Here is a 15395-nt window from a genome sequence, read left to right as displayed (position 1 = left end):
GGGCGGGACGGAGGACACACTGCTAGCTGCACTTCTGTTGTGGACATTTGTTCTCTTATTACAACTGCAATATAATTTTGAATCTGAAGAGCAGCTCATATGATGCTGGTCTTGATATGATACGTGCTGCCATTGCTAAGCAGAAAATGTTAGATTAGATACGATTTCAGTTTATGCAGTAGCAGCGTTAGCAACACTGAAGGGCTAATTTTTACCACAACACCCAGCTATGGTGGCTCACAAAGTCCAAAAAGATGTACATTTAAACCGGACTAAACCGGGTTGGTGTGAATGCGTACTAATGATGCAGAGGTTCTTCCTTTCAGATGAGTCCGCTAATCTACATCCTGATGACAAACTGTTCTGTGAGGTGAGGATTTCGGTTATTTATCTGTGTGGTTCACTGCGTCTTCATTTGCAAGCTGGAAATCCTTCTGGGGAATAATCACAGTTTCATGAAGGATAATCCTGATTTTATTGTGAGATCAAACTTGGCTGAGATATTTGAACGCTGCACACAAACCAAGACACCTTCGACTGTACACAGGCGGGACTGTCGGGATTATCCCGGAAAAGGTGATTTTAATCAAACCCAAAACACAATTAGGAGTCTGAACTTCATGTCAAATAGTATAACTTTAATTTGATTTTCCTTCTTATTTTTATGTGATGCTGCTGTGCCTGTGTTGGGGAATTATGTGTGTTTTTATTGCTGCTTCATCGCTCCTGGGTTTAGAGCTCTCTTTCATCACTAACATGCAGGCTGATTGTCATTCAGCCTGCATGGTGGCTCTGCTTCGACTCTTCTGATCCAGGAGCTGCTTGCTGCTCCTCCTCTTTTCAAACTTGCTTGTTGTTTTCCATTTGCAACACAGGGGGCAGCAGAGGTCAACTGTCCTCTATCTTGATTTTTTTTTTTTTTTTTACCCACTTTCCATGTTCTGCCTCTTATAATTCAGCCAAGAAGGGAAGAGTTTAAAGTTTTGAGATATGTAAATGATTTAGTTGCCATAAAATGTTAAAGAAGCATGCTAGTAGAGGTTTGAATGTTTCTAATTAACTCTGCGGGTGAGAAAGATGTAGGTGTGTCTCATTGGGACATATTTGTTTGGATGGTTTTTGCAGAGGATTATTTCAATTTCCTCCCAGGAAGGAGGTGAAGCTGCTTCTTAAAGGCTCCAGTATTCATATTTGAATCCTTTCGCATTGTGTTTTATTACAAACCTCAGTGTGTTTTAGTGAGATTTTATAGCACTAAAAAGTAAAGCATTGTCATAAAGTTGAAGGGAAATTAAATTTTGAGTTTTTTTATTGCTAAAAATTTAAAGTCTCCTTAAATCTGAACAAAATCCTCTAAAAATCACCTCAAGAAGAACATCTATCTGTGTGTAATCTAAACTTAATATACATCTTAAATGCAACTGTTCTGTGCTTTATGAAAGAGTGGCAACAACAAAAACATAAAAAAACTGCTTTAATGTAAAAACACAAAATCTAACCATATATTTTGGTTTGTTTTCCAGTGCATATACATAAGGAAACTTTAATAAGACAAAACTAACTCAAAAGTAACTTTTCAGCAAGAGACAGGAACTTGTTTTAAGTCAATAATTTCTTAATATGGATGAAAATGTTCTAGTTCTAATCTGCTAATGGAACAAGACACTGAAACTTATAAAATGGAAAAAATGAAAAATGTTTCGACAAAGTATTGACTTGAAAAGTCAATGCTCTATACATTTCTTCTCACTACACCAAGTATCACATAAATTTCCACTAAAATGTTTTAAAGGAAAAAAAAACTGTACATTTTGCATGTTACTACTGTTTCTAAAAACATGAGTGCCTAAAAAAAAAAAAAAAAACACAGCTGGTTTTTGGCAGTAAGGAAAATTACCCATTTCAAAAAACTTCCAGAATGTAACATCAGAAATCACCAGACACTGAGCCGTTACCTAGCAACCCAAGCAGAGTTCCGCAAGTTACCTAGCAACCTAAACGGAGCTCTATCATATTTGGTCAGCTAGTCTTACTGGTGTATGTGCTGTACAATGGCTGCTGGAAAAAACAAGTGTTTTGTTGTTGATTTATCATTCAGAAACCACTTGCTGCTTTCCAGTTTGTTGTGCATGAGGCTCGATTTCTGCTTTTCAAAGATGTACGGTTGTATAATTTCACATCTGTTTGTAGCCATTTTCATGAGGGAGTGAGAACGTTGAGTTGGGGGGCGTGGCCTGCTGCAGCTTATTTTGATTTAAACAGACAAGAGGCCCTAAAACAGCCCATTCTGACTAAAATCTCATTACTTAAGAATTATTTTGTGCAAAAAATTTCATGAACAAGTTTTGTATAGACCATAGCTCTATTCTAACCTGTTCATGGAAGCGCAAGTCTCTTTTAAACATTGTGGCTGGCTGCTATGTTTGTGCATACAGTGGGGACAATGGGCCCTCATGATCTGACAGAAGTGTTTATTGATACACTGAGAGGCGGCAATGTTTTAAAATTGGATCAAACTCGTCCTGGAAGGCATGGTGGTGAATAAAAAGGCCAATCTGGGAGTGGGATGCTGCGTTGCACGGCGCTGTCGCTGCCAGTACTGAGGTCTGGTTGTGTTTTCACACCGACACACGGGCAGGATGCTTGGCAGATTTAATTTCTGGGTGGGCTGTGGCGAGTGGCTGGTGTTAGGAAAGTGTGGAGCGGGCGTTTGAATCCCCGTTCCTGGGCCGTCTCCATGAGAAAGTGATGCCCAGTGTTTACTGTCAGAGACCTGGCTCCGCTTTCGTCCAGATGGTCCCTTCCTGCATCTGAGAGCCTCGTCACCCCAGAGCCCAGATCTCCCTCTCTTTTCTCTTCTCTTATCTCATCCTCTTTTTCCACGCCATCTTATCTCTCATTCAAACCTGCTCTCCTTCTCCTCTTTCTAGTTTTCCTTTCATGTCCCACTTTGAACATCATTTCCATCAGTTTCTTACTTTTTTCCTCCTCTTGTCCCCCTGCTCTGCTTCCCTGCTTTCCTCCCCTCCCACCTTGGCATCTGTCATCATTTCTCCCCCTTTCGGTTTGTGTCTTTGGCAAATCAACCTCTCCTCGTGACCCCCGGCCCCTGTGACCAGCTCGGCTTCCTCCAGAGACATTAATATTCAAATTTAGCGCCGGGAATCGGCTGTATGTCAAGTAGAAGGAGGCCTAAACGCCGCCAGCGGCGCGCTCTCCATCTTCCTTTTGTCGGAGAGCCTTGAACACTTGCAGGTATTTAATGAGACGATGGCTGCCATTAAAGGTGCTACATTAGCTGTCAGAAATGAGAGATAAGAACAAAAAGGGAAGGAGGCTGAATGGGCACTTCTGAAGGGAATTCAAGATTAATACGCGAGGCTGAGATTGGATTCTGAGACGTGTAAAGTCTTAAGTTATGTGAAGAAACCGCAGCGAACTTAAAGTGTGTCGTTAGTCATCCAGAGGGGTTACGGTGTTGATTGACAACGTTGGACTTCCTGCTGTAGGAGTGTGAGTTGATTGACTAAAGGGAGGGAAAAGGATTGTTTTGGAGGGAAAAGTTTACAGGGAAACGTATCTGTCAGTCATCTTAAATTGGCTACTGAGAAGCAGAGGAACACAGCAGACCACCTTAACTCGGAGGGAAAGCTGCTGGGCGTTCTGGAAACTTCTTCCTCCTCATCAAAGCAAAAATAAACCGAAATACTGTATCTCCTGTTTTTTTAACTAAGTGAAAATATATGAAAGTTATTAGTGACTGAAAATACTGATGTTTAAATCATGTTTGGCCTGAACCCATTGTGACCAATTAGCTCTTTTTTTTTTTTTTTACCCGTTTTTTTGTTTTCTGTCTGCTGTGAGTCTCCATTCACAACGTAGATAACTCCAATAACGCCGATTCAAATATGACCATTCAGATTAAAAATAACATTGATCCTTGTCACAATAACACATTTATCTGGATGATAAATTGTCTGACGTTATTGCGATAAATATCGTTGCTGTGAGACTATTTTCAACTAATGTAATGACACTTTCTGAAAATTTTTAAATTGTAATGAACATTTAACACTGGAATTGGGAGACATTTTAAATATCCCAAATAAATGAACAAAACACCAAACTGAAGACTTTATCATCCAGTTTTTGGTAGAAAAACTAAAAGTCGTGCCAATGGAAGGTCATGAAATGGAAACATCCACCCATCCATTTTCTTACACCCTTGTCCCTCAGTGGGGTCGGGAGGGTTGCTGGTTTCCTCTCCAGCCAACATTCCGGGCGAGAGGTGGGGTCACCCTGGACAGGTCGCCAGTCTGTCGCAGGGCAACACAGAGACACACAGGACACACAACCATGCACACTCACACCTAGGGGCAATTTAGACAGACCAATTAACCTGATGGTCATGTTTTTGGACTGTGGGAGGAAACCGGAGTACCCAGAGAAAACCCACCATGCACAGGGAGAACATGCAAACTCCATGCAGACGGACCGGGGCCGGGAATCAAACCCAGAACCTTCCTGCTGCAAGGCAACAGCTCTGCCAACTGCGCCACTGTGCTGCCCGAAATGGAAACAATAAAACTAAAACAACTTAATTTTCAATTTTATTTTTTTAATGTGGCCTTAATACTACGTCATAATCTGTTGGCTGTTGAATTTTGTTGATAAACAGGAATATTTAAGTGCGAAAAAAGCAAAGGCAGAAGAAATTTATAAGACAAAACACTTTCACAGCGCTGCAAATAAATGTAAATACAGTTTACTTCCATGAATAACTTAGAAATTGTTCTCATAATTGTTGCAGGTCACTGTTAGCTTAGAGAATATGACTTTTTGCTGTAGAGAAATGAGCTGCTGAAAGGGCTGACGTGTTATTTTCTGCAGGATGATATGCAAGTTCAACAAGAGTCTGAAACAACAATTTGTGAGAATTGGAAATGTTTTTCTGGTGATGCTTCTTCTGTTCACACGTATACTGAATTCACCCAGTTATTTAGAGAACTGGTGATGAGAAAATACTAATTCATCCTTTTATTGATACAGAAATTTCAAATAAGTTGACATATTTTATAATCGCCCAACAAAAGCTGCTGAGGGCCCGCGCCAGGAGCTGCACGAAGAGCCTGGAGGCGCCGGCTGGTTTGCATCTTTTTAATTATGCTCAGGATCAGCCGTACTGTAGGAATTTACTCAGACCTGAAGACTTTATTCAATGTGGAAATGCTCAGCCGTCCAAGAAAACTCCTGTTGTTTTGAGAACCTGGTGGTCTCGGCACTTTTTTTCCCCTGTTGGGCAGCATTAAATAAAATCCATCACGGTAAAATTAGATGAAAAATTCAGTGGATAATGTGTTTTATTGGACCTAATACAGTATCTGCACTGCATGGTGCAAAAATGCTAAATATTTTAGTCTAGTTTTTAGTGCAAATATCTTGGTACACCTTAAATAAGACAAAGTTGACTTACAAGTAACTTTTCAGAAGGAAATAGGAGCTTGTTGGAAGTTAATAATTCTTTAATATAGATGAGAAAGTTCTAGAATAAGGAAAATAATCTGCCGGTTAGAACGGGACGATATGGCTGAAAAAGGTATCACAATATCAGCGATTCATATCGGTCCACATTGATAATTACAGAATATTTCTTTTAAATATCAGAAATACTAAAATATCAGAAATAAATTATTAAAAATTGGTGCCATTTTACAATAAGGCACCACTTAACAGTTCATAGACTTGTTATTACATAATCTCTTTATAAACTTTATAAATCCTTAACTGTTTATTATCCATTAATTAAGAGAGAAGGAAACAAAATCTACAGGGTTCTTGCCAAATAGTGAACCCAATTTTATCAAGAGTTGTTATATGAAACGTTTCAAACTTCCTTGTAAGCACAAAGGCGGCCATACAGATGTGATTAAAAAAACAAAAATCAGAGCAAGTCCAATGTTTTGTTTGAATTATTGACTTAAAGCTCCTACGTCTTGCAGAAAAGTTACTTGTAAGTTAGTTTCATCTTTTACAGTAGAAACTAGACAAAAATCCCCGTTAGGATTTTGTTGTTTTTTTGCAGCGTGCTTTTGCTTTTTTCCTCTCTCAATCACTTCCTGGTGTGATTTCCATGGTACCTTTAGCTACCTGTTTGGAAGTCCTCTCCTCCAGCCCGTCCCTCCTAGAGCGAGGCGGTGGGAGGAGAATAAATGAGTCGGGTGCTGATGTTCAGCTGTTTCTTCCTTCTCCTCATGGCGTTAGCGCGGCTCGCCTCTCCTGTCGGTGGGTAAGCACTTTGCCGGGTGACAGCACCCATCCTTCACCGGGCCCTGCCATATGCTGTGCTGCTGTCAGAGGAGACAACTGCAGATGCTCCAGCTGCTCTCTCCCTGCACACTGAACAACACACACACAGCTTTCTGAGCCAAATAAAGAGGCAGAGGTGGAAAGAAACGCAGCCGAGAGGAGTGCATGTTGACTTTAGTTTGTTTAAGGAAAAGTCGAGAGGTGGAAACCATGTTAGGGTATCGTCAAATCTGGATCTGCATGTTAAGATGTGTGTTTGTTGAATAGAAAAAAGGGAGGAGAAATAAATGTTTTACTACTGGGACATAAAAGGAAATAAATTACAGTATTTTGTTTGTGCGAACAGAAGAAGTTGCAGATGGAAAATGAGTAAAACGAATTGGATCAAAGAAGCTGATTGAGGGCAACAACGTGTAAAGAAAAGGAAAATACTTTGATTTGTCTCCGTTATGTTTACTGTAATAGGTTTCTGACACTCTGGCTGGTGTATTTGTATTCATTCAGCAAACATTTCCTTAAAGCACTAGATTGTTCATGACTCCTGAAGCTATTTCTCTCTCTCTGTTCTTTTGGAAGTGAGAACAAAAAAATGTTTAGCAACAAATAAATAAATAAAAGTAGGAAAGCCCAGTGGGTTTTACTCACAGTCAACATGCAGAGGATCATGGCCGCTGCTGGTGCTGATACTGCTGAACGTCTGTGTCTGCATGTATATTCATTGGAATAAAAGCTGTCCAGGCACAACACTTGGCTGTGAATCAGTGCTGAAACCACGACACTCGTTCAGCAGCTTGGCTTCAAATCATGCATGAAATTTGCCTCTGTCTCGCAGATTCCCACAAATACCTCTGTGTCTCTGTGCCATCGGTGGGCCGATGAGTCTGTGGGCCTGCTGCCGAGTTATCAAAGTATTTTATATCAGAATCTGTTTGTTGGTATTCTGATAATGTTGGAAAAACACCATTTCACAATTAAATAAAAAATACAATTAAAATGACATGTGAATATGTTTACTAACACAATAAGACATTAAATAACATGGCCGCACCATTATCCTGCTACCACTTCCTGTTGTCTTCTTTGTCGTTTCTGCCAGTAGTAACATCCAGTTATGATTCTTGACACAAAAAAAAGTGTTTGTTACGCCTGGCTCAGGGTCGTAACAAAAACAATAGACCATGCAGCGGTTAAAGTGCAAACAAATGAGTATTAACAAAAACAACAATGGATTGTGAAAATCAATATCAGTGGTGTAATGCAAATGCTTGGATGTGTTGTATGAGTGCATATGGAAGTGTTGAAGTGCCAAAACAAAGACAAACTCAAAAGTGCAAAAGGAGGGGAGCCGGGTAGTGATGGGCCATCTGAATCCAGGCTTCGAGGCTGGTACCGAGTAAAAAAGGGGCGTGTCCGATGAAGCCCCGCTTCGAGGCTTGTGTCATCTTGCTGACAACCACGTGACTGGCAACAAACGAGGCCTCGCATTGCATGGGCCACGTGACTGCTTCATTTTGCGTGTCGGTTTTCAAAATAAAAGTGTGATGAGCCGCGCTGCATCATGGGTTGTTGTCCTTTTGGTCTCGCATCAGAGGAGAATATTTGTCTTCAGTGGCCAAAATAAAATGAACATTGACCGACATATTTGATGTGTATTGATGATGGCACTCATCAAAATGTAATGTTTGTTACTGCTTTTCTCAATTGTAGATAGTTTTTTTTATGACTTTATATTTTTGTGATTTTATGAACTGCATTGTTGCTGAAAGGTGCTACAGAAGTAAACTTGATTAATTGTCTGAAATGGAGCCAGTAAGAGGAAAATCTCTGACATCTGGGAATCCTTTGAGATTATCCTCACAATATAATTCTTCTTGGATAATAATTAACCCTCCACCTCCCAATTTCTCACCTTCTGCAAAGTTCTACTATTATTTGTAGTTTGATTAGCAAAGATAATCAAACTATCTTTGATTATAGATAGACTGTAATCAGACTGTTTGATTATAGATAGACTGTTTCTGCAGTCTTGCACAGCAGAAACAGATTTAATGGTGCTGCAGAACTAAAATTCAACATGTAGCCAAATATAAGGGATCAGAGCCAATTATAAATCTAAGAAAAAGTGAACGCCCCAACAGGCACTGCACTCCCAAGACACTAAAACATAAAATGTCTTTATTGTCAAATCAGTCTGACATAAAAGAAAACCCAACACAACCACTGACGTTCAACATAAACCAGGATTAGATTGGCTACAAATCATTTTAATAATTAAAACATATGACAATTAAATATGAAAACATTGTGACAATATTGCATTAACAAATTTTTGGAAGTATGATCCAACTGAGTGACAAGGCTGTTAGTTTCACCAGCAGATGTCACTAGTGAGTCATGAATGAAGCATCGAGTAATGAACCTTTTTGCAAAGCAAAGGGCTGGAAAGGTTCATTGCTTCATGAGGCTTCATTTGCCCATCACTAGAGCCGGGGTCTGGCAACCAAACATCGCAGTGGCAGAGTGGACGCTGAGGCGACAAGCCACAAGTCACATGCGACCAGCGACCCAGAAGACAGAGACAGAGAATACTCTGCGCTCCCAATCACCGGGTCAGAGACACCTGCAAAGGGGAGGAGCACAAAAACGGACAAGACACTTGCAGCCCAGCCTACAAGGCCCCGGGGCCGTAACAGTTTCCATGGCAGTTTTGTGAAATAAAAGTTTTTTGAACACCACATCAACCTAGTGCAAAATCGCTTTATCGGAAAATGTGAGTTTCTTTCAAAATTGGTTTGAATCAATTAAGCTAATTTATTAATAATAAATTATTAATTTATTAAGCTATTATTAATTGCAGTGTTACATATGGACATATGAACGTAAGTTTTCTTTGTTTTTTAAAACTGGCATATTTTCATTATGCAAATTTATTTGCAGAATTCTAGTTTGTGCAGTTTTAAAATAAATGGAAACAATAACTACATTTCCAATACAAATATGCTCAAAACTTTGTTGCTATTTCACAAATGTTGGAATAAAAAACTATATTGCAATTGCAGTGATTCCTTTAAATAAGATACGCAATTAAAACCACACGTGAATATGTTTCTTAACACAATAAGTCATTAAAAAACATGCTGCGCCATCATCTCCTACAATTTCCTGTTGTCTTCTTTGTCGTTTCTGCCAGTAGTAACATCCAGTTGTCGATAACATGCATCCTGTGATGTAAAAAAAGTGTTTCCTTTGCAGTTTGACATTTCAAACAAAAGAACGAATAACTACTTTCTGATATACGCTTATATAGCGTTTTTCAGCCATGTTGTTAACCGCTTTAAAGCATTTTAGCAAAGATTTATGTGATAAAAAACAGCTATTTTATAGCTAATCATACTAGCTTACATATAGGATATTCTAGGCAACTCACTCGCTCTTTGGTTACCTAGCAACAACCTGTTAAGCAACTTGTGGTTACCTAGCAACACCCTGTTGAGTTACTTGCGCAGCAGCAGTTTCAGATTTCGCCACCGCGCCTCATAACTGCTTAAAAATAAAAACCTGTAAAAACTGGTGGATAAAACAGGAAAGGTCATGCCACCAGTTTGACAATATCTTAGATATTTAAAGCAAAAAAAAAAAAAATAATAATTATTGACATCGACTGATATAAAATATTTACATAGTGATAAGTTTTTCAGCCATACTGTCCAAACCTTTAAAGCATTTGAGCGGAGATTTATGTGATAAAAACGGCTAATATGTTACAGGTCATTCTAAGAAGCTTTACCAATCACAAATCTTACATTAGATTGGTTAATAGTTATGATTCCAGCATTCCTGCATCCAAATGCTTCCTAACTCAAACATCCTGTCATTGCTTGTAATGATTTTAAATTGTGTTAGCAACAGGATCAAAGCCTGGGCAGTGGGAAGGAATAGCAAAGGGAGAAAGCTTCGGAGTAGCTCCATGACATGGAGCCTGTTTACTCTTGCCGGCTGCAGAGCCGGGTGAGACGAGGGCGAGTCATGCATTATAAAAAGCTGCTGATGGGTTTTGTGCTTGGGGGTTCAAGCGACAAGTTAAAAGATCACAGATCTATTAAGCTGCTGAGATGAAATGAGCTTGTGTGCATGTTTGAGGGTGCATTAATGTGGTTTTGATGAAAATACTGCAGTCGCTGGTAACTTCATTATTTGTTTTAGAAGTTGACATTTTCTTTCAACTCAGAGGATCCGTTTCATTTATTATTTCAATTTCAAAATGCTGAATTTTGAAATTGTTTCATATTTACTTTCACCAAATCAGTAACACACATATGTAAAGTAGGTTGACAATCAAGTTCACATATTTACATATTTAAAAATCCTAAACAAACTACAAAGCAGTAGCTCCCAATGAGCAGCTAGCATCAGTTAGCAGTGGTAAAATTAAACATAGCTTAAATGGACAACATTAATCATAACAGTTAAGAACATATACAAAATATAGCAAAGTTATTCTTGGATTTGTTTGAAATATATATGAAAATATAATATTTGTAAAAAAAAACAGTTGATCATCTAATATATGTGTCAAACTCAAGGCCCAGGGGCCAAAAGTGGCCCGGCGTAGCTTTTTATGTGGCCCTTCAGACTCCAAATTACATCAAAAAATCACTCCAGTTTTTTACAAACTTGCAAAATTCACACAAAATTAGTAGATCTTAACATTTTCTTCAGATTTTTACTGCATATTTCTCTCAAATATTCTCAAATTGGCCAAACCATTGGTTTTAAGTGACTGCTGCCTCAGTCTTACTTGTCAAGTTATAGTCCATGATTGATCAATACAGAGATAAATTAAAAAGTCACATTTAACATCATACATTAGCACAAATATTGTAAAAATTTCTTACAAATATTTTGCAATTATCACCACAAAATCTGTTATTTAGATTGCAAAACAAACAAACAAAAAAATAAACAACAACACAAAATATCCCGAAATCCTTTTCGGTGTGAAAAGATGTTCAATGTTATTTAAATTTAAGAAACGCTTACTGAATGCTGAAACAAACAGCTATTTATTGGTATTTTAACAGTTCAGTACATTCTTCGTTGAGGCTCTAATGCAGCTACAAAAGGCAACAGGAAAAAAGGGGGCGGAGCTGTCAGTTACCGGTTGCTATGGTAACCACCAACTGCCAAGAGCAGCACAACAGAACTGAATACACCAGCAAAAGTCTGGAGAAACAACTTCCTGACTAAACAAAATACATTCAAAGAATAAATAAACACATTTTGACAAACTTCACATCTGTAATAATTTTTTAGAATAAAACCCTTGTTATACATGTAGTGAGTGAGCTGCCGTTTGCTCCCAACCGCCGTTAAGCTGCAGTGAGTTTTGTAAAAGATACGATGGAAATGATTTATTGGTCAGTGCCAGCAGTTGTGTTCATGTTTGTTTATGTTTCAGAGGTTATCTCTATGGAGCTCAGTAGCATTTATTTTTCCAGATGCCTCCAGCTGCCAGATTTAGGCGACTTCCAACATGTTGGTATGCTGCAGTTGTTGCTACAGGATGTCTTTTGTCAACTTCTGGGGAGAAATTTGACATTTTTTTTCTCTCTAACTTTGAATCCAAGTTGCCAGAATTTCATGTTATCCATTGAACTTAAAAGTAGTTCTGGAGGCTGTCTGAAAAATAGTTTCGACTTTGGCTGCTCTTTCATTTCCTCTGAGGAAATGAATGTTGTGTCAGTCAAGAACACACTGCAAAAAAACAAAAATCAATCCAAGTAGTTTTTGTCAAGTTTCTATTGGAAATATAAAATAAAAAAAACATGTAATAAGACAAAACTAGCTGTTCAGCAAGATATAGGTGCCTGTTTTAAGTCAATAATTTCTTAATATTGATTAAAAAGCACTCGTTTCATTGGCAGATTATTTCACTTATTACATGGGGAAAACATCATGCTATAAGTGAAATAATCTGCCAGTGGAACTCGAACTGAGTTGCTAGGTAACGGGCTGGGCTTGGCTGGGGTTGCTAGGTAACGGGCTGGGCTTGGCTGAGGTTGAAAGGTAACGGGCTGGGCTCGACTGGGGTTGCTAGGTAACGGTGCCAATGGAACTCGTACTTTATCATCAATTATAAGGAATTAATGACTTAAAACAAACTCCTATATCTTCAGTTAGTTTCGTCTTATTTTATGTTTTCTAAGATATTCCCACTAGAAACTTGACATGAATACTTGGTAAGATTTAGATGTTTTGCAGTGTACCAATGTTAAATGCCCCCAAAAAACAATATGTTTCCATTTTATTAGTTCAGTTTAAGCTGGTCAACAACACATAAAGTTTTAAACGATTATTTAAAACTTTTGTAGAGCACTTTGAAATATGTTCAGCCTTACTTTCAGCTCATTTAAGTAATATTGTTGCCTTAATGTTGCACTCTGCAGCCAAGCCGGCCTAATACGAACATTCAAATAGCAATTTCATTTAAACATTGGGAGCCCTGTGTTATTATAATTAGAAGAGAATGGAATACATTTAAAACCATGAAGCCGTGGCTGTGGGCTACAGCAGGTGCAGAGTGGTCCAGCAGTTTATATTCTGAATCGAATGAATCATAAAATGATTTCAATGATACTTTTCATCAGATGAGAAGCTGCTCTCAACCTTTCCTCGGATACTGCAAATGACCTGACCTTGCAAATGTGTAATTTAAAATGCATTCAGAGAGCAGTCTCTGTTCCCTCTGTCCTGATTATTTCCTGGTATGATCGAGTCCAACGCGCAGTGAAAAATGTATGTTTGAGTCAGGATTTTTCCTTCGTATTTTCAGTCGTGTGTGCTGTGGCTTGAAAAGAAAAAAAGTATTCATACCCCTAAAATGTTTCCGTCATGTAAAGGTGAAGCTTTACCCAAGTCTAACATTTTTTTTCCATCATCTAATAGATTTTCTTTAACCTCCTGCTTTATTCCTATGACCCCCACAGCATCATACAACCACCACCATGTTTCATGATAGAAATCGGTTATTCAGGTTGATGCGGCTAATCAGTTAGCAACTTATTCTTCAACATGTTTTATTAGCACTAATGGATAAAATGAAAAATGTAACTTTTTGGTCAGCGTACAAAATGGTGGAACACTACCGTTACACTGCAAAAAATGAAAATCGTTGAAAACTAGAAACAAGGCAAAACTACTTTTATAAATAACTTTTGAGTAAAATATGATGTTTTTAAGTCAATAATTCCTTAACATTGATTAAAAACTACTAGCTCCATTGTTTCACTTGTTGCATTGGAAAATTGTCTTGTTACAAGTAAAGTACTTTTTCATTAAATAATTATTGACTTAAAACAATCTCCATTTTCTTGATGAAAAGCTACATGTAAGACAGTTTTGTCATATTTCAAGTTTTATTAGATATTTCTACTAGAATCTTGATTAAAAAATACTTGGTAAGATTTAGAGTTTTTGCAGTGTAGTGGTAGAGTTCCACCATTTTGTATGTTGATCAAAAAGTTACATTGTTGTTTTATCCTACCAGAATAAGTAGCTAACTAATTAGCTGTAACTGGATTTTACTAAGTGTAACGGCGTAACTGGGGTTGAAGATGCCACAATTTTACATAATTCTTTACAACACGTTTGGTTTGAACAATTTTGAGGCGCAGTTGAGTTTTGTTTTTCTCTGGGAGTTTGGAGCATCATTATTCATGACGTTATTTCTCCGGTTAAAAACAATTATAAAGTGTCTGGATTCTGGCAGCCGCTCTTTACCGACGCTGGCAGCCATTTCTGAAAGTTTCTGGCTCAGCCTACGGAATTAGACGCCGATTATTTTCCTGCCCGTTTTAGTCACTTTAATAATTACTTTGAAAAATGACTCAGAAAGTTAATGAATTTAAGCAAAATAATTGGCTCTATGTTGCAAAAGCATATCTCAATCAAACAGGTGCTGATTGTTGAAGGAAAATGATATGTTGCGTGTAAAATGAGACTAATGGGAAATTAGGACGTGTGATTTGCAGGGCCAGTCGTGCTGCTGCAGAGAATCACACTGCGTCAGATCAGTGTGTGCCGTTTGATGAGGTGAGTGTTTGAATGCTTCCCTCCAAGTGTCTGAAGTGTCTGTCTGAATCGGCGACGTTTGCCAACCGAGAAAATGAGACTTGGAAGTTAAAACAAAAAAAAAACAAGAACTGTTTCATAACTTAATGAATTTTATTAGATTTGATTTTTTTTTTTTTCCGCTCTCCCTTTTCAAACTATTTCACGCATGGTGGAACACTGTAAATCCATAAACAAGCAGATAAACAAGCAGAAAAAGATTGATGTATTATGAATAAATCATCGGGTTGCTAAAACTCAATATTAACTGTGCGTTGCCTGGAGGCTTTAGCGGGAGCTTACGACAGATCCATCTTGATGTCTGAGGAGCTGACTGCAAGGCAACTGCTTTAGCAAGTACTTATCCTGGGAGCTTAATTACCAAAACAAATGATGATTGTGATGATACAACGGCGATGATTCTTCATTACTGTTATTCTTTACCTAGGGTTGTATACAGAAAGTGTTTTTGTCATTATGATTATCAGCGTTGAAAACTCCTGGGTAATAAATAAAACCCAGCCGGTTATTCAGTCTGCGGATTGATTAGCCAAACGCCTTCATATCTTCATCACTGCCGGCTGTGTTGCTGTGAGTGGTAAATATATTTTTATGTTCCAGGCAGCAAATCACAATCAGAGTGTAACAATAGGTTTGTTCATTATGATGTTATTGAAGTTCTTAGAAATGTCAGCGTCTTCAAACACGGAGCAGAGCTTTTTATAATGAGCATTAGTGGAATCTGGATGTGGGAAAACTGGAGATGATGAGATTTTCATTGATAAACCAAAATTAGAAGAAAAGGAGGACTGTGAATGTAGTGGGCAAAGTGTTTAACAAGACCTGCCAAACACCAAAGATTGGGTTTTCTGTTATTGACTTAATACCACGTAAATACAGAGCCAGTATCGCCAATAATCAATATTTTTTATTTAAGTTTGATATATCATCAAACTTCTGAACTTTATGTTTTTGTAGTT

At 38.1% G+C, this 15395-nt stretch overlaps 1 protein-coding gene across 8 annotated transcripts in view; it reads left to right on the top strand.

Moving 5' to 3' along the window:
* spop (speckle type BTB/POZ protein) overlaps positions 1-15395 on the top strand; it is an 84608-nt gene that overhangs the window by 49299 nt on the left and 19914 nt on the right. For 6 of the 8 annotated variants that reach the window (XR_014088724.1, XR_014088726.1, XR_014088723.1 and 3 more), the window contains one exon: positions 327-370. The exons of 1 other annotated variant lie outside the window; for it this stretch is intronic. Coding sequence is in view for 2 of the 7 variants with exons in the window: in XM_081610247.1 (XP_081466373.1) it covers positions 327-370 (44 nt within the window). In the remaining 5 variants the exon portion in view is untranslated. Of the gene's footprint in view, positions 1-326; positions 371-8790; positions 9042-15395 lie in introns of those variants that run through there. One more of the 8 variants, XR_014088727.1, reaches the window with a different exon arrangement.

Source organism: Poecilia reticulata, chromosome 8, assembly GCF_904066995.2.
Source record: "Poecilia reticulata chromosome 8, P_reticulata-male-v2, whole genome shotgun sequence".
In the NCBI taxonomy this organism is placed as follows: Eukaryota; Metazoa; Chordata; class Actinopteri; order Cyprinodontiformes; family Poeciliidae; genus Poecilia; species Poecilia reticulata.
This window is presented reverse-complemented; position numbering and strand designations above follow the sequence as displayed.